The sequence below is a fragment of the Loxodonta africana genome, chromosome 14 (assembly GCF_030014295.1).
Source record: "Loxodonta africana isolate mLoxAfr1 chromosome 14, mLoxAfr1.hap2, whole genome shotgun sequence".
Taxonomy (NCBI): domain Eukaryota; kingdom Metazoa; phylum Chordata; class Mammalia; order Proboscidea; family Elephantidae; genus Loxodonta; species Loxodonta africana.
Genome location: NC_087355.1, coordinates 32,742,384 through 32,769,702, shown reverse-complemented (window position 1 = coordinate 32,769,702; position 27,319 = coordinate 32,742,384). Strand labels below are relative to the sequence as shown.

Below are 27,319 nucleotides of genomic sequence, written 5' to 3'. Positions count from 1 at the left end.
ACAAACCTAGTTACTTAATGATCAGAATAGCCTGGTTTACCTGGGTTCTTTTTTGTTTTTTATCTTATAAAACATCATCTTCCTCTGATACAGTATTTGCTGATAATATAGTATTAAATACATCTTAGAGAATGATACATGGTTATGAAAATGATCTTTAGCCCATGTCAATAAATATGTAATTTTTAAGTGTTTTTAAATATATATTTAACCCCCTACAATAGGAGTCAGCAGTAGATATGACTTGCCATTTGAGGGTTGATGAGGTGATCACCTGAGTGTTATTTTGGGGCACCTTTGCCTCGGACTGTTACAGAACAATATTAAAAATTGTGAAGAATAACTGAATAGTAGTCACTTTAACTTGGCTTAGACGATAAGTAGGAGCCCTGGTAGCACAGTGGTTAAGAACTCAATAGCTAACCAAAAGGTCAGGAGTTCGAAACTACCAACTACTCCTTGGAAACCCTATGGGGCAGTTTTACTCTGTCCTATTTTATAGGATCACTATGGGTCAGAGTCAACTCAGTGGCAATGGTTTTTTTTTTTTTTTTTTTTGGTTTAGAGGATAAATACACTTCAGCAGGGACATTGTGAGAATTTAGAACATTCCGCACAATAAGCATTTCTTGTATAAATGCTTACATTCTATTACATGAGTGTGTTACTTCCTTTAATAAAGAGATTATATGAATGCTGCCTACCAAAATAGATTAATTGGTTTGCTATAAATGTGAAATATAATGCTGTTTCCTCCTTATCATATTTGCAGGTGAATATAATCAGTGAGAGACCGAAAACAGATAAACACACACCTTACCCATGCTCATTCAAGGACTGTACTGAAAAAGAGCTTGTGCCGGTTGTATGTCCTTATTGTGAGAAGAATTTTTGCCTGAGGTGATCACTTAGACCGTTCAAGCCCGGTATATCTGTTTAAGTTGTATGCAAACACATGAACTAATGTTACTCTTCTTGTTCCTCATAGACACCGTCATCAGTCAGATCATGAATGTGAAAAACTGGAAATCTCTAAACCTCGTATGGCTGCCACCCAGAAACTTGTTAAAGACATTATTGGCAAGTACCTAGAAAGCTTGTTTTATTATTTCCTTATTGCTGTATGGAAACCCTGGTGGTGTAGTGGTTAAGTGCACTGGCTGCTAACCAGGAGGTTGGCGGTTCAAATCCACCAGGCGCTCTTTGGAATCTCTATGGGGCAGTTCTACTCTGTCCTATAGAGTCACTATGAGTCGGAATTGACTCGACGGCAGTGGGTTTTGCTTTGTGTTATTGCTGTATACTCTTTTAATTCCAGAGTCTGCTGCTTTTTTCTACTTACCAGTTATGGAAATTGTTGTTAACAACCTCAGTGTTAATAATTTGCCATGGATTTTGATGATATTCAGTGACACTATTTCTCACAAGGCCTATCTGACCAGTAAAACTTTAGAAATTGTATGGAAGTATCCCACCACACAATCTCGTCTGTGGGCCACTTAGATCATCTAGTTAATCATCATGGCTGGAAATGGTATTCATGAGGTTAAGTGGTGCTTTGCATTCTCAAGACTAAACTCAAATCCTAGTCAGCTATCCTATGATTGCTGCTGATAATAGGAGGTACCAGGAAAGAATATGTGTGTAACTTAGAACAGTCTCTTGCCAATGTGTTACTTCAACAGAATTTCATTCTGTATTAAGGATAAAACTTTTATTAATATCTTCCATAACTAAATCTTAAAGTTCTCTGTAGAAATGTTAGTGGTTGCTTTGGATTAAATAGGCTTAAGATGGAAAGAAACATATAACAGTGAGTTTTGCGATATGGGGATTGCTTAGGTGAACTTGGATGGTATTTTTTCATTGATCATATAAATTCAGTACCTGTAAAATGAATGTGATTTCTTTATCTCAATTGCGTGTAACTTGTGGATGCCTCAGGGTTATAATTAATAAGTGTTTTATGATAAAATTCTTATGTGCTTATATGCTTATCTCTTAGATTCCAAGACAGGAGAGATAGTGAGCAAACGACGAAAAGGTGCAAAAAATAGTGAAACAGCTGCAAAAGTTGCATTAATGAAATTGAAGATGCATGCTAATGGGGATAAGTCATTGCCACAGGTTGGTCTTAAAGATTTAGAAAGAAAAAACCCCAAATATAGTTGAAACCGCCTTTTTACTCTTCTCTCCCCTCAGGTAACAGCTAACCTGAATCTGCTATGTATCATTCCTAATATTACATAGTATATATTTGCATAATATAATACATAATTTTGTGAGTTTTTGAACTTTACATTGGTACATTGAAATGGCAGTATACCACATGTGTCCTTCAACTTGCTTTTTTTTCACTTAGTGTTATGTTTGTAACATTTATCTATGCATATACGTTTGGTCTAGGTTATTCATTTTGGTAGTGCCTGTTATTTCATAGTGTGACTGTACCATACAATTTAGATTTTTTTCCTTCCAGTTTTTTGCTATTATAAATGCATCTATGGTGAATAACTTTGTGTATGTGTAGGAGAATTTCTCTAGGGCAGTATCAGTTACATTTTACATGTATACATGTATACACATACATACTTATACATACATAGCACAGTTTCATTAAATAATGTCTAGTCTTACTATGGAGTGCTGGTGGCACAGTGGCTAAGATCTTGGCTACTAACCAGAAAGTTAGCACTTCGAGCCCACCAGCCACTCCTTGGAAACCCTATGGGGCAGTTCTGCTCTGTCCTATAGGGTCGCTGTGAGTTGGAATTGACTTAATGGCAATGGGTTTAGTCTTACTATGGTGTTATATATTCTGATTTTTTTATTCTATTTTAATTCATTTTCTAAAATGCTGATCATAACCCACTACATTGATTTTACAATCCCCAATGGATTGAGACCATCAAAATGAAAAATGCTGCGCTAGGGAATATACCTAGAAATAGAAAAGCTGAGTCATGAGGTTTACTCCTCTTCAACTTTACTATGTATTGTCAGGTTCCTTTTGTCAATGGTTGTCCTGGCTTATCTCTGTCTTGCAGTGTCCAGAAGTTTAAGTGTTTTTTGCCAACATTTCATTGTTACCAATCTGATAGGTATGAAATATCTCACTGCGGTTTACAGTTGAATTTCCTATTACTAGTGAGATTGAGCTACTGTGCATTGTTCATTGGCAGCTTGATTTTCTTGAACTCTTTGTTCATATCCTTTGCCCAGTTTTTCTATTGGGTTGTTTGGCATTTTTAAATAAATTTATAGGATCTTTGTGTGTCCTGAATTCTAATCCTTTTTTGATTAAATGTGTTGTGAAATATCTTCTTCCAGTCTGGCTTATGTCTTTACTTTGTTCTGGAGATCTTTAATGGTACAGACTTTTTAAATTGTAATATACTTAACTCACATTTTTTAGTGATTTCCTTAAGACTTGTACTTTTTTTTATAAGTCATTCACAGAATTTTCTTTTGAAAGTTTTGTTTGCTTAGCTCTATTTCATCTCGAACTTAATTGTTAAGTATGGCCAGAGGTAGGGATTTACCTTTATTTATTTATTTTTTCTGTATAGGTTACCGTTTATTAACATGAGATATTGAAGAGTTCATCCTCTCTCTCTTGATTTGTAACTTGCAGTGACACCTCTGTCATAAATCAAGTTTCTGTGCATTTGCGGAGCCAGTTTGGGGACCTCAATTCAGTTCCTTTGTTCTGCGTGCCTATCTCTGTGTCAGCATCAAACTGTCATAATTATCATAGCTTTGTAATGAGTAGGGCAGGTCCCTCCACCTTATTCTTTGCCTGTGCTTGGCTGTTTACTGTCTCAAAAGTTTTAGGATCACTTTGTCCTTTTCTGTGACATTGCAATTTTGATAGGAATTGTACTGAGTTTAGATTGAGAGACAGTTGACATCTTCAGAATATTGACTCTTCTCATCCTTTTTTATGATCTATCCTTCTGATTTTTCTTGAATTCTTCTTTTATGTCTTTAAATAACGTTCTGTAATGTTATTTTTATACTGCTTCTATTTCATAAACACTGTAGAATTTCTTAGCTTTCTTTTGTTCTTAGGTTTTTCATAGCTTTTGCTGTGAAATGATCTAAATGATACTTTTTTTTTTTTTAACTGCTTTTTCCTAATTGGTTACCAGTGGTTTTTGTATGTTAACTTTATATCTAGCAAACTGACTCTTTTAATAGGTTCCATCATTTGTAGATTTTCTGGGATTATTTTGTACAGTCAGACATATCTTCTGAAAAATGGCAGATTTCTCTTTTTTTTTAATTTCCTTCTTCTCTTCCTCCTTGTTATTGCTATCATTATTGTTATTATTTGGTCCTAGTGTATTGGCTGAGATCTTCAGTACTATGTGAATAATATGAGTAATAGCAGGCATCTTCATCATGTTTCTAACTTTGATGCAAATGTGTCTAAAGTTTTACCGTTAAGCATTATTTGTTAGTTTTGATAGTAGCCTTTATCAGGTTAACAGTGTTTGTTTTCCTAGTTTATTAGGAATTTATATCATGAATGGATATTAAATTTTATTTATTTTTTTAACATATGTACTGAGATGATAATGTGTTTTATTTTTTGATCTGGAACTTAATTGTTAAATATGGCCACAGGTAGGGATTTACCTTTTCTCCCCCCATGTGGATTACCTTTGTCATAATGTTTGTTTTTTTTTTTTGTCAATGTGGGAATTGTATTAATCAGTTTTTCTGTTGTTGAATCATCCATATGTTTCTGGGATAAACCTTACTTAACTGTGTTATATACTTTTTAAAAAATGCACTATAAAATTTATCTGCTGATTGGTATTTAGTGTTGCTTAGTGAGATTAGTTTCAAGATTATACTCATAAAATTAGCTGAGTAACTTTCCTTCTTCTGTACTTTGAGATTGTTGTAGATGATTGTTCTTGAAGGTTGGTAACACTCATTTTTTATAACTTTCTGATCTGTTGTCTTTTTAAGGCAAGAATTTTGAATACCATTCCAGTGTCTCAAATAGTTTATGGTTTGTTTGAATAATCAGTTTCTTCTGAAGTCAATTTTGAATGTACTAAAAATATCTACTTGGTATAAATTTTCATATTGATAGTTCTAAAGTTGTTCATAGTATTCTCTTATGTTCCAAAATCCATTTCATTCATAACATTTTTTACTTTTCTTTGTTTACCCCTTTATTAGTCTTGCTAGAGGTTTGCCTTTATTTATTTATTTATTTATGTTAGTCTTTTCAAAGAACCAACTTTTGGTTTTATTGACCTCTCTGTTGCTTTATTTTTCATTTCATTAATACCTATTCTTATATTATTTTCACTTCTCTGCTTTGTTTAGATTTTCTCTGCTGTTCTTTTACCAGCTTCTCACATTGAATGGTTAACTAATTTATTTTCAGTCTTCCTTTTTTTTTTTAAGTAACATTTATTTTATTTTGGTATAATTTCAAACTTACAGGAAAATACAAGAAGAGTTCAAAGAGCTTTCTTCCATACCCTTTACCCAAATGCACCAAATATTTATATTTTGTCCTATTTGCTTATCATTTGTCGTTCCCTCTCTCTGTGTATATGTGTGTGTGTGCGCGCGTGTGTGTGCCTGCCCTTTGAAAGTTCTATGCATCATTCTCCTCCACCCCTAAATACATCAATGTCTTTTTCCTAAGAACAAAGATCTCTTCTTATAACAATAGTATAATTATCTAAATCAGGAACTTTCATGTTAGCTATTTCACAGTGCGTATTTGACAGCTGTTTCAATAATACACTTCATAGCTATTTATTTTCCCCTCCCCCCCCACCCGGACTGGATCCAATCCAAGTATTAAGTGTTTGATTTTCACGTCTCTTTTGTCTTCTTTTATTAGGAACTGTTTCTTGGTCTTTTTTCATCTTTTATGTCCTTGACATTTTTGATGGGCCCAGATCAGCTTTTTTGTAGCAAGTCCTGCAATTTGGATTTGTCTGGTGTTTCATCATAATTGGATTCAGGTAATGCTTGCTTTGTAGGAATACCACAAAAGTCATATTGTGACCCGCTCGAGTGCATCCTATCACAATTTGCATTTTTTAGTTTGTCCCGTTATTGGTGACGTTACCTTCGATTACGTAGTTAAAGTGGTATCTGCTGGATATCTCTGCTGTAAAGTTGCTGTTTTTCTTCTTGTAATGAAGATGTAATCTATCAGGAGATACTTTGAGACTAGATTTAGTATCTTTTTTGTTTTTTAGGAAATGCATTTAAGCCTGTACATTTTCCAGGAAGTAGTTCAATAGTCCGCTCAAGCTTTGATATTCATTTATTTACTTATCCGTAATAGATCATTTCTAGATATTTTGTTTTTTCCAATTTGATTTCTCTGTAACTCAAGTTATTTAGAAATATATTTTTAAATTTACAAATGTGGATTTTTTTATTACTGTTATTTTTATTAAAAAAAAAACTAATTGGATTGGCATCAGAATCTATATGGTCTCAATAATGTGAAACTTCTTTAGACTTCCTCTGTGGCCTAATTCATGATCAGTTTTTATACATTACATGTGTACTTTAAAAAAAAGGATAATTACTTTTTTCTTTAGTTCTGGGTTCTATGTAGATATTATCTGCCTATAAGCTTGTAGACAGATAATATCTATGTAGAACCCAGCACCAAAGAAATGAATAATTAACGATTGTGATGTAGAAGCAATTTGATTTTGGTCTGCTTTATCTGATAGCTTCTAAGACAGACATATTAAAATCTTCCACTATGACTGTGTTATCATTATTTATTTATTTATTTATTTTTTGTAATTCTAACAGTTTTTCTAGGTAGTAAAATATGAGTATATGAAAGTTCTTTATTGCACTATTTTCTTTATGAATTTCACCTTAAATTCTATTATGAACGATAATGTTTCACTAGCTTTCTTTTGGTGACTGTTGAACAATTATATCTTTTTATTTCATCCCCTTATATTTAGCTTTTCTGTGTCGTTTTGTTTTAGGGTATCTCTTGTAAGCAGCATATAGGTGAACTTTTTTTTTTTTCATCCAGTTTGGTAGTATCTCTCTATTATAGGTGAGCTGAATCCATTCATATTTATTGTGATCACTGATGTATGTGAACTTTTTTCACCTGTCTTGCGTTTTCTGCTCATCGTCCTTTTTCTTTGATTCTGTCTTTATCTTTCCTGTCATCTGTTGTATTGATTGAATGTTCTGTGTTCCCTGTTTGTTGTCCTTCTGGTTTAGAAACCATTGATTATAGTTTTCTTCTTTCAGTGACTATCCTTAATTTTTTTCCTTTTTGAAACTGTCTTTTTTTTTTAATTAACTTTTATTGAGCTTCAAGTGAACGTTTACAAATCAAGTCAGTCTGTCACATATAAGTTTATATACATCTTACTCCTTACTCCCACTTGCTCTCCCCCTAATGAGTCAGCCCTTCCAGTCTCTCCTTTCGTGACAATTTTGCCAGCTTCCAACTCTCTCTATCCTCCCATCCCCCCTCCAGACAGGAGATGCCAACACAGTCTCAAGTGTCCACCTGATATAATTAGCTCACTCTTCTTCAGCATCTCTCTCCTACCCACTGTCCAGTCCCTTTCATGTCTGATGAGTTGTCTTCAGGAATGGTTCCTGTCCTGTGCCAACAGAAGGTTTGGGGACCATGCCCGCCAGGATTCCTCTAGTCACAGTCAGACCATTAAGTATGGTATTTTTATGAGAATTTGGGGTCTGCATCCCACTGATCCTCTGCTCCCTCAGGGGTTCTCTATTGTGCTCCCCGTCAGGGCAGTCAATTTTTCGTAGTAATCTGAAATGATTCTTTTAATCTCATTTGGCTCTGTTGTGATGTGGTCCTTCTCGTTTCTTATTCGGGTTATTTGTTTCCTTTCCTGTATTTCTTTAGTCAGTCTAGCCAATGGTTTATCAATTTTGTTAATTTTTTCAAAGAACCAGCTTTTGGCTTTGTTAATTCTTTCAATTGTTTTTCTGTTCTCTAATTCATTTAGTTCAGCTCTAATTTTTATTATTTGTTTTCTTCTGGTGCCTGATGGATTCTTTTGTTGCTCACTTTCTATTTGTTCAAGTTGTAGGGACAGTTCTCTGATTTTGGCTCTTTCTTCTTTTTGTATGTGTGCATTTATCGATATAAATTGGCCTCTGAGCACTGTTTTTGCTGTGTTCCAGAGGTTTTGATAAGAAGTGTTTTCATTCTCGTTGCATTCTATGAATTTCCTTATTCCCTCCTTGATGTCTTCTATAACCCAGTCTTTTTTCAGGAGGGTATTGTTCAGTTTCCAAGTATTTGATTTCTTTTCCCTAGTTTTTCTGTTATTGATTTCTACTTTAATTGCCTTGTGGTCTGAGAAGATGCTTTGTAATATTTTGATGTTTTGGATTCTGCAAAGGTTTGTTTTATGACCTAATATGTGGTCTATTCTAGAGAACGTTCCATGTGCGCTAGAAAAAAAAGTATACTTTGCAGCAGTTGGGTGGAGAGTTCTGTATAAGTCAATGAGGTCAAGTTGGTTGATTGTTGTAATTAGGTCTTCCGTGTCTCTGTTGAGCTTCTTACTGGATGTCCTGTCCTTCTCCGAAGGTGGTGTGTTGAAGTCTCCTGCTATAACTGTGGAGGTGTCTATCTCACTTTTCAGTTCTGTTAAAATTTGATTTATGTATCTTGCAGCCCTGTCATTGGGTGCATAAATATTTAATATGGTTATATCTTCCTGATCAATTGTCCCTTTTATCATTATGTAGTGTCTGTCTTTATCCTTTGTAGTGGATTTAAGTTTAAAGTCTATTTTGTCAGAAAGTAGTATTGCTACTCCTCTTCTTTTTTGCTTTTTGTTTGCTTGATATATTTTTTTCCATCCTTTGAGTTTTAGTTTGTTTGTGTCTCTAAGTCTAAGGTGTGTCTCTCGTAGGCAGCATATAGACGGATCGTGTTTCTTTATCCAGTCCGAGACTCTCTGTCTCTTTATTGGTGCATTTAGTCCATTTACATTCAGCGTAATTATAGATAAGTAAGTATTTAGTGTTGTCGTTTTGATGCCTTTTTATGTGTGTTGTTGACAATTTCATTTTTCCACTTACTTTTTTGTGCTGAGACGTTTTTCTTAGTAAATTGTGAGATCCTCATTTTCATAGTATTTGACTTTATGTTTGTTGAGTCGTTACGTTTTTCTTGGCTTTTATCTTGAGTTATGGAGTTGTCATACCTCTTTGTGGTTACCTTAATATTTACCCCTATTTTTCTAAGTAAAAACCTAACTTGTATTGTTCTATATCGCCTTGTATCACTCTCCATATGGCAGTTCTATGCCACCTGTATTTAGTCCCTCTTTTTGATTATTGTGATCTTTTACATTTTGACTTCAGTGATTCCCTGTTATGAGCATTTTTTTTTTTAATTAATCTTAGTTTGTTTTTGTGATCTCCCTATTTGAGTTGATATCAGGATGTTCTGTTTTGTGACCTCGTGTTGTGCTGGTATCTGATATTATTGGTTTTCTGACCAAACAATATCCTTTAGTATTTCTTGTAGCTTTGGTTTGGTTTTTGCAAATTCTCTAAACTTGTGTTTATCTGTAAATATCTTAATTTCGCCTTGATATTTCAGAGAGAGTTTTGCTGGATATATGATCCTTGGCTGGCAGTTTTTCCCTTTCAGTGCTCTGTATATGTCGTCCCATTCCCTTCTTGCCTGCATGGTTTCTGCTGAGTAGTCTGAACTTATTCTTATTGATTCTCCCTTGAAGGTGACCTTTCTTTTCTCGCTGGCTGTTTTTAAAATTTTCTCTTTATCTTTGGCTTTGGCAAGTTTGATGATAATATGTCGTGGCGTTTTTCTTTTTGGATCAATCTTAAATGGGGTTCGATGAGCATCTTGGATAGATATCCTTTTGTCTTTCATGATGTCAGGGAAGTTTTCTGTCAGCAGATCTTCAGCTATTTTCTCTGTGTTTTCTGTCCTCCCTCCCTGTTCTGGGACTCCAATCACATGCAAGTTATCCTTCTTGATAGAGTCCCACATGATTCTTAGGGTTTCTTCATTTTTTTTAATTCTTTTATCTGTTTTTTTTTTCAGCTATGTTGATGTTAATTCCCTGGTCCTCCAGATGTCCCAGTCTGCATTCTAATTGCTCGAGTCTGCTTCTCTGACTTCTATTGCGTTGTCTAATTCTGTAATTTTATTGTTAATCTTTTGGATTTCTACATGCTGTCTCTCTATGGATTCTTGCAACTTATTAATTTTTCCACTATGTTCTTGAATAATCTTTTTGAGTTCTTCAACTGTTTTATCAGTGTGTTCCTTGGCTTTTTCTGCAGTTTGCCTTATTTCGTTTCTGATGTCTTTAAGCATTCTGTAAATTAGTTTTTTATATTCTGTATCTGATAATTCCTGGATTATATCTTCATTTGGGAAAGATTTTGATTCTTTTGTTTGGGGGGTTGTAGAAGCTGTCATGGTCTGCTTCTTTATGTGGTTTGATATCGACTGCTGTCTCCGAGCCATCACTGGGAAACTTGTTTTTCCAGAAATTCCGCTAAAAAAAAAAATGCAGTCAGATCCCTATCAGAACTGCCTTTGGTTTTTAGCTGCCACCTTGTTCCCTGTAAGGATGAAAGTCCGAGATTTGGATCATATATGCTTGGCTGTAGCTGGTTCTGTGTTTTTAGTCCAATTAGGGGTGGATTTTTGGTCCCTGGGTTTTTTGTGGTTCCTTTTCTCAGGCCGGGAGAGTGGGTTAGGAAAAGACCAAAAGAAAAAAAAAAAAGAGGAGGGGAAGCAAAGCCACCTCGGAGCCAGAGCTGTTCTCCCTCTGGCTCAGGAAATTCCAATGTCAATGAAGCCACCTGGGGAGGGTGGGGGAGGAATCAGAGAGATGGGAGAGTAGCACCTCGGAATATAGCCAGAGTTGCTTGTCTTGCTTGGAATGACTATTGTATCTGAGATTCCCGTGGGGCGTGTCGCCTATGTGTGTTGGCTGTGTGGAGATTGCCCCCGGGGGTGTGGCCAGCTGAAGCCACGGTCAGATCCTCCGGTGTCAGTCCAAATCCTAGCGTCAAGGTTCCCCTGCCGGGACGCTTTACTCCCGGCTCCAAAATCAGTCGCTGCCTCCCAGGGATTTCTCCTCCCGTGAGCCGCGTCACCGCGCCGCCTCCACGGACCGGCTGGGCCCCCTCCCAGGGTTAGTTCAGGGGAGTAGGGTTGCGCCCCGTGCTTGCGCCGTGACAGCGCCCAGTCAAATACCCGGCGCCAGGGTTCCCCAGCTGGGACGCAGCACTCCCGGTTCCAAAACCAGTCACTGCCTCCCGGGGAGTTCTCCCACCAGCCGCGTCGCCATGCTGCCCACGCAGACCGGCTGGGCCCCCTCCCGGGTTCAGTTCAGGGGGGTAGGGCTGCGCCCCTTGTTTGCGCCGTCACAAGATTTATGAGTTCAGCTCCCCTGGGCCCAGATGCCAGGCGCCAAGGTTACCTGACTGGGACGCTGGCTCCAGGCTCCGAAAACAGTCACTGCTTCCCCGTATTTGTTCGTTTTCCATCTCTAAATCTGTGTTTGTTGTTCAGGGTTCGTAGATTATTATGTATGTGATCGATTCACTTGTTTTTCCGATTCTTTGTTGCAAGAGGGATCTGGGGTAGCATCTACCTAGTCTACCATCTTGGCCCCGCCTCGAAACTCTCTTTTTTTTTTTATGTTTTTTAAAATTTCAAAGGTAGTACATCTTTTTAACAAGTGTAGCTATTAAAAGATGTATAAAGATAAAACAAGCACACCCTCTTGTGCCCCTCCTCCATTGCAGTGGTTCCCAACGGAGGGCAGTTTGTTCCCCAGGGGACATTTGGCAATGTGTAGGAACATTTTTTGGTCGGTACAACTTAGGGTGGACGATACTACTGGTATCTAGTGAGTATAGGCTAGGGATGCTGCTAAACATCCTACAATGTACAGGGCAACCCCCACAGAAAATAATTTTCTGGTCCAAAATGTCAGTGATGCTGAAGTTGAGAAAGCCTACCCTAAAGTATCCAGTTCACATTGGTTTGCAACTCTATTATTAAAGACTAATAGCAAAAACTTCTTCAGCACTTATTGTGTTCCAAGTATGCACATTTAATACATGCTTTTTTTTATGAGGCAAGTACTATTATCTTTATTTTACAAATGAGACACAAAAAGGTTAAGTAACTTGTTAATACCATAGCCAGTAATTGGAGAACTGGGCATTGAAACCAGGCAGTCTGGCTTTGGAGTCCATGTTTTTAACACACTTAACAGTATATCACAAAGCATTCCCCAGTCTGTAGGTTTAACTTTTTCCCTTGTATTTTTAATGTTTGTGTGTCTTTATATCTCATAAAGTAATTAAATATATATAATTATTAATACATAGGTATGCACATACATACATAAACACATGTATTTCTAGGTACTTATCGCTAATATAGAGTCAAAAAATCTTGACTTCTATACATCTTTTTCAGCTACACTACCAAATTTTTTATTAATTACAATTTTTCCCTACTAGTATCAGAGATTTTCTGGTATGTAATCAGATTAGCAAGTAGTGATAGATTTAACTGTTCCAATTATTATATCAATTATTTCATTTTCTTATATTACATTGGATCCCTGATGGTGCAGTGGTTAAGAGGTTGGCTGCTAACCAACAGGACAGCAGTTCGAATCCACCAGCTACTCCTCGGAAACCTTATGCTGCAGTTCTACTCTGTCCTGTAGGGTTGCTATGAGTTAGAATCAGCTCCATGCAACAGGTTTATCCTGCATTACCTAGAATCTCCAATACAATATGTAATAATACTGGTGATAGCAGCTGTGCACTTAAAGTTTTATATATATAGTTAAATATCTATTCTTCTCTCAAAGTCAGTTACTGATATTGTTATCCTCCTGACTAAGTCTATGAGCTTAACCCAATTGAATATCTCCCATCCTATCATCTGTTAAAACATAAAAATTAATTTTTAAGTCAATAGCCACTTAAGTCTACTAGCACAATTTTTTGAGTTTTTCCTTTCCTTAGGGGTTGCTTTTATTTTGCTAAAGTACATTCTTTAATAGTTAAGTAAGGGTCTTCTGTAGTAAATTCTATTAGTCTTTTTTGTCTGAAAATGCCTTTATTTTGCTCTCACCTTTAGCTGGATTCTCTATTAGATCCTTTCAACCCTTTTCATATACTGCTCAGTGGTCTCCGTTGTCTAATGTTGGGTAAATGTCTGCCGTCACTCTTATTCTTGTTGCTTACAGATAATCTTTTTTAGGGACTGTTAAGTTTTTTTTCTTTATCATGATATTTTCAATTTCAGTGCAGTGTTTTTAGGTGTGGATTTATTTTTATATATGCAGTTTAGCACTTGAGGTGCATTTTTAATTTTTACTGGTCGCTTCACTTTTGGAAAATTGTAATCATTTTCTCATTAGCTATTGTTTCTTCATCATTCCCTTTCTTCTAAAATTCCTATTAGACATATTTTTAGGAATCTTAATTTATCCTCTAAGATTCTTAACTGCTTATTCATAATTTCTACCTTTATGTCTCTCATGTATTCTAGGTGACTTCATCAAATCCATCTTCCAATTTGTTAACCCTTTTTGTTGACAATTACAGTAGTTTATCCTCTTTGAGTTTATTTCAGAAACTGTATTTTTTATTTTTTCTAATTGAATCTTTATATCTTTTCTTGTTTCATTTCTACATGGTTTAGTTTCATAATTTCTTGTTCTTTTTTATGGATATTATTTCTTAATTTATCTCATGCATCCTAAATAAACTTTTTTTAGTGCCTTTTTCAATTCAAATATTTTTGTTTCTTGTATAATGAGTTAGCCTTTAATTTGTTAAAAAATTTTTTTTGTCTTGAGTAGGTTTTTTTTTTTTTTTTTTATGTCTCTCACTTCCTCTACTCACTTCTTTCTGTCTAGTAATTTTGCATTTTCTTTCACCTGATCCACCCACCCAGGACCCCCATTCCATGCCAACTAAAAGCCTGATATCGGCAGTTTGAGCTTCTGGTGTACTCAGATTATTGTAGATTCATTTACTGAGCTGGGAGACCTTGGCTTTGGTTACTGTCAGAAGTTATTTATGTGCTTTTCTGTCTCCCTAAATATCTTTTTATATAAGCCATAGCCCAAGTCATCATTCACAGGTAACTCCTTTAGGCACATTTCCTAGAAGACGAGTCCCACAGCAGCCTCTGCTTCCAAGCAGTGAGCCTGACTCAGGGGCTTTATCTTCTTTGTGGTGCTGTTATTTCCCATAAAGCTGAATATCTGGCTACTTCTTTGTCTTTTGGAGCCCTGAAGGCTGTGGCTTTAGCCTGCTTGTCACTGTGAATTTCTGTTCCATTTCCAATCCTCAGGCATTTATCTCTTGAAAGTATTTTTCTTTCTTTTTTTTTATCTTTTTACTTTTCTCTTTTCATATTTATGCTCTCATTATTTTGTTTTTGGAGCAGGTATCACTAGGCCATAGAGTCGGCCCAAACCTTAAACTTCTAATGACTTATTGTTTTTTTTTTTTTAATGTGTTTTAGTAACAAACTTCATTGGTTCTTCAACAAATCTAAATTCTTTACAGCTCATAAAGGAATTGTGTCGAATCTATTATTTCTTAAAATAATTGTGAACTCTCTCCCATAAGGCAGAGATGATATAATTATGCCACAGTTTTTATTGTAGCAGGAATTTATCTGTAAAGCCAACAGTTTTTTTAGAGCAATTTTTAGGAATCAGGGAAGATCAGAGACCAAACACTTTTGCTACTATTCTTTCTTTCCTGCATTCATTAATTTAGCAAGAAAATGCAACATAAGAAAGCAGCTAAGATATGGAATACTAGAGGAACCATCCCTGAATCCCTCTCTTTTGTTGATAAGGTAGTTACCTAATTTTTTTTTTTTTCTTTTTTAGTTTGTTTGTTCACAAAAGTATTCCTGTCTCTAGATACGTAGTCAGGTCTTTCACGCACAAGGAAATTGTTATATGAGTTCAGGAACCCTTTAGTTGCAAGTAACAGAAACTCGATTCTAACTAGCTTAATCAAAATAAGAATTTTTTTCTCATGTGATGAGGAGTGACAGAGATTGATCTAGTCTCAGAGAATGACCAAATTCAGGGATTCAAATAATGTTGAAAGAGTCCATCTATTTTTTTCCTTCCCTGTGTGTTGGACTTATTTTCTCCCATGTAAGACGATGTTTTCCACATTGGTGCAGGGAAGGTGAGGGGCAGTGGGAGACAGCTGCAGGCAACTCAGACAAAAAGAGAGCTCCAATCACACACACACACACACACACACACACTTTGAATTTAAAATCTCAGGAAAAGCCCCTGATTGGCCTAACTTAGGTCACATGCCTGTCTTTGCACAAATCATAGTAGCGGGAGGCTTGGGTCATGTGCCCAAGTGGTGGATGCTGGGATACTGTGATTGGCATTCCCACCAAAAGTCTCGTCATTAGAGACTAATCATTCTCTTACCAGAAGAATAGAGGAAGGAATGTCACCAAATGAAACAGATGTCTATTTCATATATATAATTCATATCTTAACTTTTTATTTTTACAGACAGAAAGAGTTTATTTTCAGGTTTTCTTACCTAAGGGGAGCAAGGAGAAGAGCAAACCAATGTTTTTTTGCCACCGATGGAGCATTGGAAAAGTCATAGACTTTGCTGCTGCTTTAGCCAGCCTTAAAAATGACAATAACAAATCAACAGCTAAGGTAACGGCCTATAATAATTTTTACTCTAAAAGTTATAGGAAATTCTATACAACATGTTTATTTATTACAATAGGATTTATTTTTCTTTTAACAGAAATTAAGGTTATGTCACATTACTTCAGGAGAAGCCTTACCCTTGGATAGTATTTTGGAAACGTGGATTGCTAAGGAGGATTGTCCATTGTATAATGGTGGAAATATTATCTTGGAATATCTGAACGGTGAAGAACAATTTTTGAAAAATGTTGATTCTTACTTGGAATAGTCATTCAAGGATTCAAGCCAGAAATCGCAAGGAGAATTCTATGCACTTGTTTAAGTCAGTTTTTTAAATACAAATCCTATATATTTTATCTTTAAATTTGCTTTTTAATTTATGTCATAATTTATATTATCAATTTTTTAAATTAAACTTAGCTTGAGTTTTTGTGTTTTTAAAGTTTAACTCTGAACTGATATTCATTTATCAGCAAATTCTTATATGTAATCAGATTTTATTAGGTCATGCTGTAGTAACCACAGCAAAGGTGTGTTTTTCATTTGGTTAATGTCAAGTGTTGGATGGCTGTGGCTCTGTTTTATGTCATCTTCACTCCAGGATCTCGGCTGAAGGAACAGCCCCTTTTTGGTTCATTGCCATTTTTATGGCCGAGGGAGCAGGAGACGGTAGACATATGGGTTGGCTCTTAGAAGATACGTGTACCACTGTTACTTTAAACAGATCACATGGCCAAATTTAACATCATAAGGCCAGGAATATGTGAATCGTAGAAACTCATCTCATTCAACCTTCTCAGATTTTGGATGAGGAATCTGAGGCCTAGGAAGGAGAAATGATTTTCTTGGTGTTACCTAACTATTTCAGGGCATTTTTCTGACAAAGAGCCTCCCCCAGTAGAGTTCACCTTTTTGTTTGTGTGAATGTAATACAAGTGAGAAAAAGAATGAGGTAGGCCAGCTTAACTGCAGTCTCTTTATTGATACAAAAGCAAAATACATGCCAAAAGTAACTATATTTTATTAACAATTCAAATTACCGTTCCCGACCAGTATATTTCATCTAGACCCAACAAAATACTGCTATATAAAAGGAAAAGAAATTATTTCTATTCTTTGTCTCTTTTCTTTTGTAATTGTCATGGAGATGTATAGTGGCCTTAGCTTAATGAAAGAACAAACCCATTTGGTCATTTTATTTCTAATCTGCTTTCTCCACATTGTTTTCTTGTGAGGGGTGGAGATGACTTCCAACTCTTACCAGGCACTTACACATTCACACATTAACGTAGTTATGAGAGTACCTATTAAAGCAGGTATTCGTTTCTAATTGTTACGGTGGATACAACGAGGAGATGTATATACGTATAATATAATGCAAAGCAGTGTGACAAGTGCCAGTGAGTGGTACAGATAGTAAGTAAAGCTATGTTACAATAGCACTTTTATCAGAAACTATAAATCCAGAGGTAGAAATGAACCTTAAATACATTTCCATATACCAGAGAGTTTTAATACAAACTATGAGTATCTATCCCAATACCTTGCACTAGTAGGTAAAAAACACATTTCTCATGAATTGAACTAAAGCTAAATGTGTTAGGAAAAAATAACTATGGGGAAGGGACTGAGGGAGAGGAAAAAGCTGACAGGGACTGAGTTAGACCTAGAGAGAATGAAGAAGAGTTCCTTTTAATGATTCGACAGGAAAGAGAGAAGCATGAAGGGAAGGGAACATCCATGGGCGTACCTGTGGTAGGTTAGGGTGAGTCCCAGATAGTGGAGCATGATAGCGTGGAAGAGACACAGGTGCTAACGTCCTCTGAGCCTCTAGGGGCTGGGGCTCCCCTGGAACAGTCTTCTAAAGAAAAGGGGCTGTAGGTGAAAGAGACTATCAGTCCCTCTAGCTTTCCATTTCCAAATTAATCTGAGGTCAGACAACTTCCGCAGGCTTTCTTTTAGGACTTTTAGTTGAGTATACTTCATGAAATTTTAGGATCTCACTGTCCTACCTCACCCCAGTATCTTTCCACCTGCATGTAGAAACTTGAAATTATAAGTAGAAAACCTACAAGTAGAAAAAAAGGGTTTTAATTTTAGATATGTAGTTGAAATAACTAACACTATGACATAAATGAGCTTCAGTTTAAATGTAATTGGCCTGTAGATACATATGAATGATCGATTATCATATTTTTCCCTGAGATTTCTCAATTTTTACCCCCAGATAAGGAGAAGATTTGGAGAACTCGAAGGAAAAAGGTTGCAGACAAAGGAATCTGGGGGAAAAAAAATTTACATACTTCACATACATTTTACATACTTTACATACTTCACTTGGGCAGCAAAAATTTTACGTTAAGATATTTGGTCACAACTGTAAAGATAGCTTTGGTTTCATAAAGTTTTTATGTTTGTTTTTTTTAACCGGGAAAGTTCCCTGGGAATTTAATTGAAATATCACAGAAACAGATTAATTCCATTTCCTTATTCACAACATTGATACAATGTCTTGCTTTTCTTAGTGGAATACATGGAAATAAAACTTACAAAATCTATAGTCTATTGAGTTTGAAAGATTAGTCTGCATAAACACTACAAGTTTTAAAAATTTTCAAGATGAACAATAAAAGTAGCTTTGATAGTTTTTCAAGAGCAAATATTTTATGATCTAAAATACTAAAAACCAAACCCATCGCTGTTGAATCGATTCTGACTCATAACGACCCGATAGGACAGAGTAGAACTGCCCCATAGGGTTTCCAAGGAGCATCTGGTGGATTCGAATTGCCAACCTTTTGGTTAGCAGCCGTAGCACTTAACCACTATGCCACCAGGGTTTCCTAAAATACTTAATACAAGTTAAATATAACATAGATTGTGTTCTGATCACAGGAAGTGTCTGCTGAAATGATCATATGTTCAAGGACTAATGGATCCATGGGCCAAATAGTAGACAGTTGTAACTTTTTTTTTTTTGCTGCTTTGTCTTGGTACCCCTTCCACTTGTTTGGGAAATACATTGTTGTGTGAGTCTGTGGGCTAACATACAAAAAGCCTGATACTTTTTGATCCCTGCAGCTGAGGCACAGCCTATAAACTAAGTTGAGCCGATTGAATGTCCTTGCGTAGAGCTGTGAATAGGGAACAGTGTTACAAAGAAGGAATAAGAGGTTAGAATTAGTCCCAGTGGCTTTCCCTTGCCCTGTGGTGGCAGCACCCAAATGTCTGGCAGCATCAGTCCCTTAACCAGACTGTATCTTATGTTATAGTTCCAGCTGCCCAGGTTCCCAAGCTACCCAAAAACCATCCAGCAAACTATTTTTCTGTTGAAGAAGAACACCAAAAGCTGTTTCAGTGGTACTCTAGAATTGTAGAAAAATTATTCAGCAGCATAAGAATGTTGCCAAAGGCCAGCTGTCTGTGGGCCCTGCAATTTTCTAAGTAATGACGACAAGCCACTGGACTGAGCTCCTAGAGGGTGGAGACCTCATGTAGCTTGGCCACTATGGTATACCCTGCTCCTAGCTCAGTGCTGGACAAACCGATACTCAGCAAATACTTAATTTCGATGTGAATGAACAAAATAGTAACACCTACCTCAATGTGCCTCCTCATCTGTTTTAGATTTTTGAATGCTGATTGCTTTTAGTATAGCTTTTTCTTAGGAAGGGAGAGAATTCAAAAGTGATGACCCCAAGGGTTTAAGTTCAGGTAAATAAGAGACTGTTTTCTCATTGGCAGAAATGAGGAAGTTGGGAGGAAAGATTGCATTTCTGTTGTGATAACTTGAACCTGTTAAATACCAGGGTTTTAAAATATTCGTAAGTACAAGTTAAACAGGTTGTGTCACTTACTAGATTCCTTTGTATTTGTTTAAAAAAGTACAACAGCTCCTCCTACTGAACTTTGATCCAGAAAAACAACTGTTAACCAACTAAGGCAACATCAGAACGCCACTGGAATACCTGTGAGGAGAATGTTCTTTCCGTGTTTTTAAATTCGTTTTGCATATAAGATTTATTTAAGCTTTCAAAATGATTAGAAAACTTTTTACTTTCTTGGTTTTGTTGTTTGTGACTTTGGGAGAAGCAGAGAACTCATTTCTCAGTTTTTTGAACAGAGAAAAGACTGAAATACTACTTTTCACAAAGACTGAAGAAACTATCATTGTAACGTCAAGTTACAGAGAAAAACGGCCCAACTCCAGCTACCTCTTTGTGCTATTAGAAGATCCTAAAGTGCTTCGAGTGGTGAACGTGACCAAGACCTCATTGGATGTTACAAACTTTACCGTAAACCTAGTGACATATGAAGAAGGAGAGACAAATTTGACCATTCAACTATGGGATTCTGAAGGTAGGCAAGAAAGACTCATTGGAGAAATTAAGAATGTCAAAGTCAAGGTGCTCAAACAAAGAAAAAGTCCTTTCCAGGCATCAATACATTTTGATAGGAATATCCTCATGCTTATTCTGCCAATGATACTGTTAAATAAATGTGCATTTGGTTGCAAGATTGAACTGCAGGTGCTTCAAACAATATGGAAGAGACCTTTACCAGTAATTCTTGGGGCAGTTACACAGTTTTTTCTTATGCCATTTTGTGGATTTCTTTTGACCCAGATTTTGGCATTGCCTGAGGCACAGGCTTTTGGATTTGTAATGACTTGCACGTGCCCAGGAGGAGGTGGGGGCTATCTTTTTGCTCTGCTTCTGGAAGGAGATGTCACTTTGGCCATTTTAATGACTTGCGCCTCAACATTATTGGCCCTGATAATGATGCCTATCAATTCTTATATATATAGTAGGATGTTAGGGTTATCAGGTACATTTCATATTCCTCTTGCTAAAATTGTGTCAACACTCATTTTCATACTTATACCAGTATCTGTTGGGACCGTCATCAAGCTTAGAATACCTGAAAAAGCAAATTTCCTAGAGAGAATAATTAGACCTCTGAGTTTTACTTTAATGTCTATAGGGATTTATTTAACACACAAAATGGGATTAATGTTTTTAGAAACACTTAGCTTAGAGGTGCTTCTATTGGGTCTGTTAGTTCCTGCTTTGGGTTTGTTGTTTGGGTACTCCATTGCTAAGGTTTGTATGTTGCCTCTTCCTGTGTGTAAAACTGTTGCTATTGAAAGTGGGATACTAAATAGTTTCTTAGCCCTTGCCATTATTCAACTCTCTTTTTCACAGTCCAAAGCAGACATGGCTTCTGTGGCTCCTTTTACAGTAGCCATGTGTTCTGGATGTGAAATGTTACTAATCCTTCTGGTCTACAAGGCTAAGAAAAGATGGATCCTTATCGTAGATGATAGAAGAAAAAAAATTTCCCTAGTTTAACCATGAAAGCATTACTGAAATCCTACTATAGGAGATTAAAAGAATGAATAAAATGAAGCCTGCTCTTAAGCTTCTTATGATCTGGTTGAAAACTTGACATTAGGCAGAAAATCATACATGTAATCATACATGCTAAAGCCCCCGATGAGTACTACAAACAGTTAAATGTACATAAGTTCAGAGGAAGGAGACACCTTTGGAAATGTTTGATAGAATAAGATTCAAATATGATACTTTATTATCATCTCTTAAACAGGAAAGAGCAATTACAAAAAAAGAAAAAGAAACTCCTCCCTGTAGTGATTACAATATATCTTAAGTATTCAAGGAAGGGTGTCCACATAATGGGCATTCAGTAAATGCTCACTCAGTGAATGAATAGGTAAATTTCTATTTGGCTCTTTTAGTGTCTCATCGGAACTAGTATGTCTTAAACTAAATGTAGCATCTCTACTCTCATAGCTGTGCTTCCTCTCGTCTTCCATATCTCTCACTAGAGGTATTACCGTTTATGCTGAAACATAGGGTCATCTCTTTTCTCTCTTCTTTCTTCCTTTATATTCAACCTGTTTCCTACAGAAAATTCCCTGTAATATCTCTTCATCAGTCTTCTTTCCATTCCCACTACACTACCTTTGTTCTGTCCTATAATGCGTCTTCCCTAAGTCCTTCTAACCAGCGTTCGGTGTCTCATTCTACCCTACAACTACTGTCAGATTAATCTTCCTGAGGTCAAACTATGACCATGTAATCTCCCTGTTACAAAGCCTTTTGACCTTTTGAATAAAGTCTGTATTCCTTAGTGAATCATTTGTTAACAATCTACTGTCTGACCCCAATCTAACTTTCCAGTTTTATCTCCTCCCCCATTTCTTCACACAGAACCTTTACTCCAGTCAAACGCGACGACTTGATATGAGTATGTCCTCCTAGATGCCGTTCCTGCTCCCCAGTGGGCCCACTTCATCTCTTTTTCAATTTTAACCGTTTTAAGATCTGGCTCAAATATCACCCTTGCCATGAAGCTTTTGCTAATCTCCCTTAGCTACTTGTAAGTGAAATTTTAAATTCTCCTCACAAATTTTTGTAGTGTAAGAGAGAAATTTCCAGTAAGTCTTTGACCAGAGTAAATTGTAAAAAACTTAAATCCATGTTCCTACTGCTTTCAGCAGATTTAAAAACTGAAATTAGCAATGCCTGCATTTAGGCTTTTTACCTAGCATAGTAACCTTGGGTAGTTAGGGAGGTGTCTTCTTTGTGGACAAGTCAGGACGTGGAAGGCATGCACCGAAGAAGGGAAGTTGTGACACAACTGCGTTTGTGTAAAATGGTCTTAAAAAATATTTTCATTATAAGGATGTAGAAACTATTTCAGAAAAGACCTTGGGTACCAACATACTACCTAAATTCCCCAGGCAACCTGAAAGGTTTAGCTTGAGGGAGCAGGGGCCTAGGGGGAAATTTTTTATCACCAGCCCCTGCAATGGCACTTCCAAGATACGTTTTACATCAAAACTAGATGCTTTTACAAGGTATGCATTGTAAGCATCTCATGACTATATTGTAAGTCTTTACGCCCAAATGTACTTTGTAGCTGACCACTGTAATCTATCTTTGGGGCCTACCTATACATGCTTAAGCATATGTATACACTGGGAGTTTCTTCTCACTTTGCTTGCCCCTTCCTCTTCTGACCTCAATGAATGTTTAACCAATCAACAATTTTTGTTGTAATTTCCTTTTTCAGCCTTATAACGGTTCCTCCTTGGGACTGTCTCTGAGATTGCCATGTTTCCACTTCTGTGAGCTGGTGGTTTCCTGTATTTGAATAGATCTTTTGAAACCAAATCAATCCTCTGAATTCTCATTTAAGATGTGCATGGTTTTTCACCGCAACAGTACTTATAGTATTTATTACAACTTGGCTCATTTTACAGCTTTTTGTGTACCTGTTTTATCCTTCCTTTTTTTGCTATAAATCCTTGAGTTTGAGAATTGTTTATTCATTTTGATACTCCACATAATTTCTAGCACAGTATCATTTTTAAATTGTACTTTGGATGAAGGGTTACAGCGCAAATTAGTTTCTCATGAAACAATACATGTACTGTTTTGTGACATTGGTTGCCAACCCCATGACATGTCAACACTCTCCCCTTCTCACGATCTTGGGTTCCTCATTACCAGCTTTCCTGTCCCCTCCTGCCTTCTCGTCCTTGCTCTTAGGCTGATGTACCCATTTAATCTCATTTTGCTGTATGAGCCTGTCTAATCTTTAGCTGAAGAGTAAGCCTCAGGAGTGACTTCACTACTTAGTTAAAAAGGAGTCCAGGGACCATACTCTCAGGGTTTCTACAGTCTCTGTTAGATCAGTAAGTCTGTTCTTTTTTTGTGAGTTAGAATTTTGTTCTACATTTTTCTCCAGCTCTGGGACCTTCTGTTGTGATCCTTGTCAGAGCAGTTGGTGGTGGTAGCTGGGCACCATTTAGTTGTGCTGGGCTCAGTCTCATTCAAGCTGTTGTAGTTGTAGTCCATTAGTCCCTTTGGACTGATCTTTCCCTTGTGTCTTTGGTTTTATTCATTCTTTGTTGCTCCAGACAGGGTGAGACCAGTAGAGTATCTTAGATGGCCACTCATGAGCATTTAAGATCCCTAATGCTGCTCACCAAAGTAAGATGTAGAACAATTTCTTTATAAACTATGTTATGCCAGTTGAGCTAGAAGTCCCCTGAGACCATGGTCCCCAGCCCTTATCCCAGTAATTTGGTCCCTCAGGGAGTGTGGATGTGTCTATGAAGTTTCCATGACCTTGCCTTGGTCAAGCTGTGCTGACTTCCACAGTATAGTGTACTATCTTATCCTTCACCAAAGTTACAACTTATCTATTATCTGGTTAGCATTTTTTCCTGCCCCACCCCTTCCCTCCCTAGTAACCATCAAAGGTTTTTTCTTTCTGTGTGTAAACCTTTTCAAGAGTTTTTATAATAGTGGTCTTGTGCAGCATTTGTCCTTTTGTGATTGACTTGTTTTACTCAGCATAATGTTGTGAGATGTTTCGCAGATTCATCATTGTTCTTTATTGTTGCATAGTATTCAATGGCGTGTATGTACCATAGTTTGTTTATCCATTAATCTGTTGGTGGCACTTAGGTTGTTTTTGTCTTTTCGCTATTGTGAATAATGCTGCAGTGAACATGAGTGTGCATATGTCTATTCATGTGAGGGCTTTTATTTCTCTAGGATATATTCCTAGGAATGTAATTGCTGTATCAAAAGGTATTTCTATTTCTAGCTTTTTAAGGAAGTGCCATATCGTTTTCCAAAATTGTTGTACTGTTTCACATTCCCACCAGCAGTGCATAAGAGTTCCAGTCTTCCCACAGCCCCTCCAACATTTGTTATTTTCTGTTTTTTTGATTTCGTGCCAGTAATGTCAGGGTGAGATGGTATCTCATTGTAGTTTTGATTTGCATTTCTCTAATGTCTAGCACAGTATCTTCTAGAAGACTATTCAGATAAAGAGTGAAACATAGACTGGGACCCAAATTCATAGTATCCTTTTTTTTAATACCACTTTTGAATTTTCAATGGAAATTTTTAGCATCTAGTTCCAGTTTGCCATACTTTTTGGAAGAGAGTACAGGTATTAAGAATAGGAAATATCACAAGAACTGGAAATAGCACTGTAAATAATCCTGCTTCCCCCATTTCCTAGCCTTGTGACTTGAGGCAGATTATTTAATCTCCCTGAGGTCCAGTTTTCTCATCTAAAAAATAAAGATAATAGTGTCAATTCCATCAGGTTGTCTTATAGAATAAATGATGTCATGACATACAAGGTGCTTAGAGCAGTGCCTGGCACATAGTAAGTGCTCAGTAAGTATAGCTGCTATTATTATTCTGTCAGAGTTTAAACTTTTGACTTTGATACATCTGTTATTGAAATATTAATCTGATAACTAGGTATGGAGCCTAAAACATTTAACATTTTCCTGTGATTTTTATTCGCTATCTTACCCATAGTGTTAGAGAATTTTTGTTTTCTTTGCCAGCTGATAAGACAACCAGGGTTCTTTTTTTCTAGTTTCACCAAATCCAGTATAGAACACCAGGATTTCCACGACCTGGATTGGGGTGGTGGTGGGTGGTTATTATTCACTTTATAAAATGAGTATTGCTTATGTGAAATATTTACTACTGACTCCTTTAAACAGAAATCTGTGCTTGGGGGTTAAAATTTAAGTCAATATGTACACATTTAATTTACATACATTTGCATGAACACTGATTAGGAGGCAGGTGACCTGCCTTTCTAGTTGCACTTTTTCACTAGCCTGTGACCTCAAACAAGACACTTTCTACACTTCAGCTTTCAAATGTGCAAAATGAGAGGATTTGACTGAGATTTTAAGCCTTTGCTCAACTCTGTAATTGCAGTCTATGATTCTAGCATAAAACCCTAGCACCTAGCACCAAGGGCAGGATGACGGGGGTAAAATGAAGACAGTTTAGGTTTATGAGAATAACCTTACACACTGCTGTTGCTTTCTAGTTATAGCAACAACCACAGTATGAGCTTTCCAAGGGCAGGGACCACGTACTATTTTTTGAATTCCCTACAGTATTTAGCACAATGCATTGAACAGAGTAGGTGCTCATTAAACACTTATTGAATTAATCAAAAAGGCATATAAGGATCAAGATCATATACTTGAACCAGACTATGCCTGGATCTGTAATTCCAGCTCTGTCATTTACCAGTTGGGTGACCTTGGTCAAGTTATTTAATTTCTCTGTACCTAAATCTTACTGAAAAATGGGGATAATCATAGTACCTACCTCATAGTATTGTTGTGAGGGTTAATGAGTAAAGTGCTTAGAACAATACTTAACACATACATGTAAACTATTATTATTGTTTGTCTATGAATATTTAACAATATCTGGGTAGTACAACCCATTAATGCCCTTGGCTGCTAACCAAAAGGTTGGAGGTTGGAGTCCCCCCCAGAGGCACCTTGGAAGAAAGGCCTGGTGATCTTCCGAAAAATGAGCCATTGATAACTCTATGGAGCACAGTTCTACTCTGACACACACAGGGTCACAATGAGTTGGAATTGACTGGAAGACCACTGGTTTTAGGAATATATGAATGATCTTCCATCTTACAAAAGCCGTTGAAAGTACATGGATTGAACTTGGAATATTTATTTCTTATAATAGATGCATCATGGAAGACTGAGATTTTACATAGTAAAACCTGTCTGAAAATTTGGCTGGGAATGAACATACCGAAATAATTCTTTTTTTCTTTAAAGAATGAGTAGCATAAAGCAGTTTTGTCTAATAGGTTGAGTTCATACCAACTAGTTTACACAGCCATGATTGGTTATAGAAAAGATCCAAAAGGTAGAGAGGTTAGGCCAATTTTTTTTTTTTTTTTTAAGTTTCTTTTTGATCCTTAAAAACCAAAAAACAAACCTGTTGCTGTCGAGTCGATGTTGACTCATAGAGACCCTGTAAAGGTGGCATAGTGGTTAAGTGCTCGGCTGCTAGCCAAAAGGTTGGCAGTTTGAACCCGCCAGCAGTTCCGTGGGAGAAAGTTATGACAATCTGCTTCCGTAAAGATTACAGCCTTGGACACCCTGTGGGGCAGTTCTACTCTCTCCTGTAGGGTCATTACATGTCGGATGAAGTATGAGTTTCTAACCCTTCTGTGATACTGTATTCCAAGAATAACAATTCTGTGATACAAATTCTTATGTCTGGTGTCAAAAACCATATTAAGCCAAAAACAGAAATTGATTTAAGTTTATTTGATACACAGTTTATATGTCAGGTAACATTTTGACTTGAGAGTCAAAAATGTTCCAAAGAGGAAAGAACTTCCAAAGATTTTTATACCCTGTCTTATTGACATTACCATGGAAACAAGGCCAGAACAGTGTTTACATAATAACAACTTATCCTAAAACACAGCTTCTAGTCTGACTTTGGAGATTCTGTTTCTGACTCCACACATAGATAATTGTTCAGAAGCACAATGGCTAGGACAAAATGATCTGTACTAATTTATCTAGACCATTGCTTGACTCAGAGGTGATTTTAGGAAAACAGCTCTCCCAAGGCTCAAGGTCCAAATATCATCTCAGGGTGATAGCTTGGCTAGGTCACCCAACCCTCCATGGATCCCAGAAATCTGGATTCCAGGAAAAT

The 27,319-nt window shown here is 36.6% G+C and overlaps 1 protein-coding gene across 6 annotated transcripts in view; it reads left to right on the top strand.

The window, feature by feature from the left end:
• The window catches only part of ZFAND1 (zinc finger AN1-type containing 1), a 41,489-nt gene that overhangs the window by 7,814 nt on the left and 6,356 nt on the right, over positions 1 to 27,319 (top strand). The window contains exons 4-9 of one of the 6 annotated variants that reach the window (XR_010317787.1): positions 773 to 900; positions 989 to 1,080; positions 2,006 to 2,127; positions 15,600 to 15,755; positions 15,850 to 16,074; positions 19,638 to 19,681. Coding sequence is in view for 3 of the 6 variants with exons in the window: in XM_064267872.1 (XP_064123942.1) it covers positions 773 to 900; positions 989 to 1,080; positions 2,006 to 2,127; positions 15,600 to 15,755; positions 15,850 to 15,976; positions 17,980 to 18,155 (801 nt within the window). In the remaining 3 variants the exon portion in view is untranslated. Of the gene's footprint in view, positions 1 to 772; positions 901 to 988; positions 1,081 to 2,005; positions 2,128 to 15,599; positions 15,756 to 15,849; positions 16,075 to 17,979; positions 19,793 to 19,875; positions 20,042 to 27,319 lie in introns of those variants that run through there. The other 5 variants (XR_010317788.1, XM_064267874.1, XM_064267873.1 and 2 more) reach the window with 5 other exon arrangements.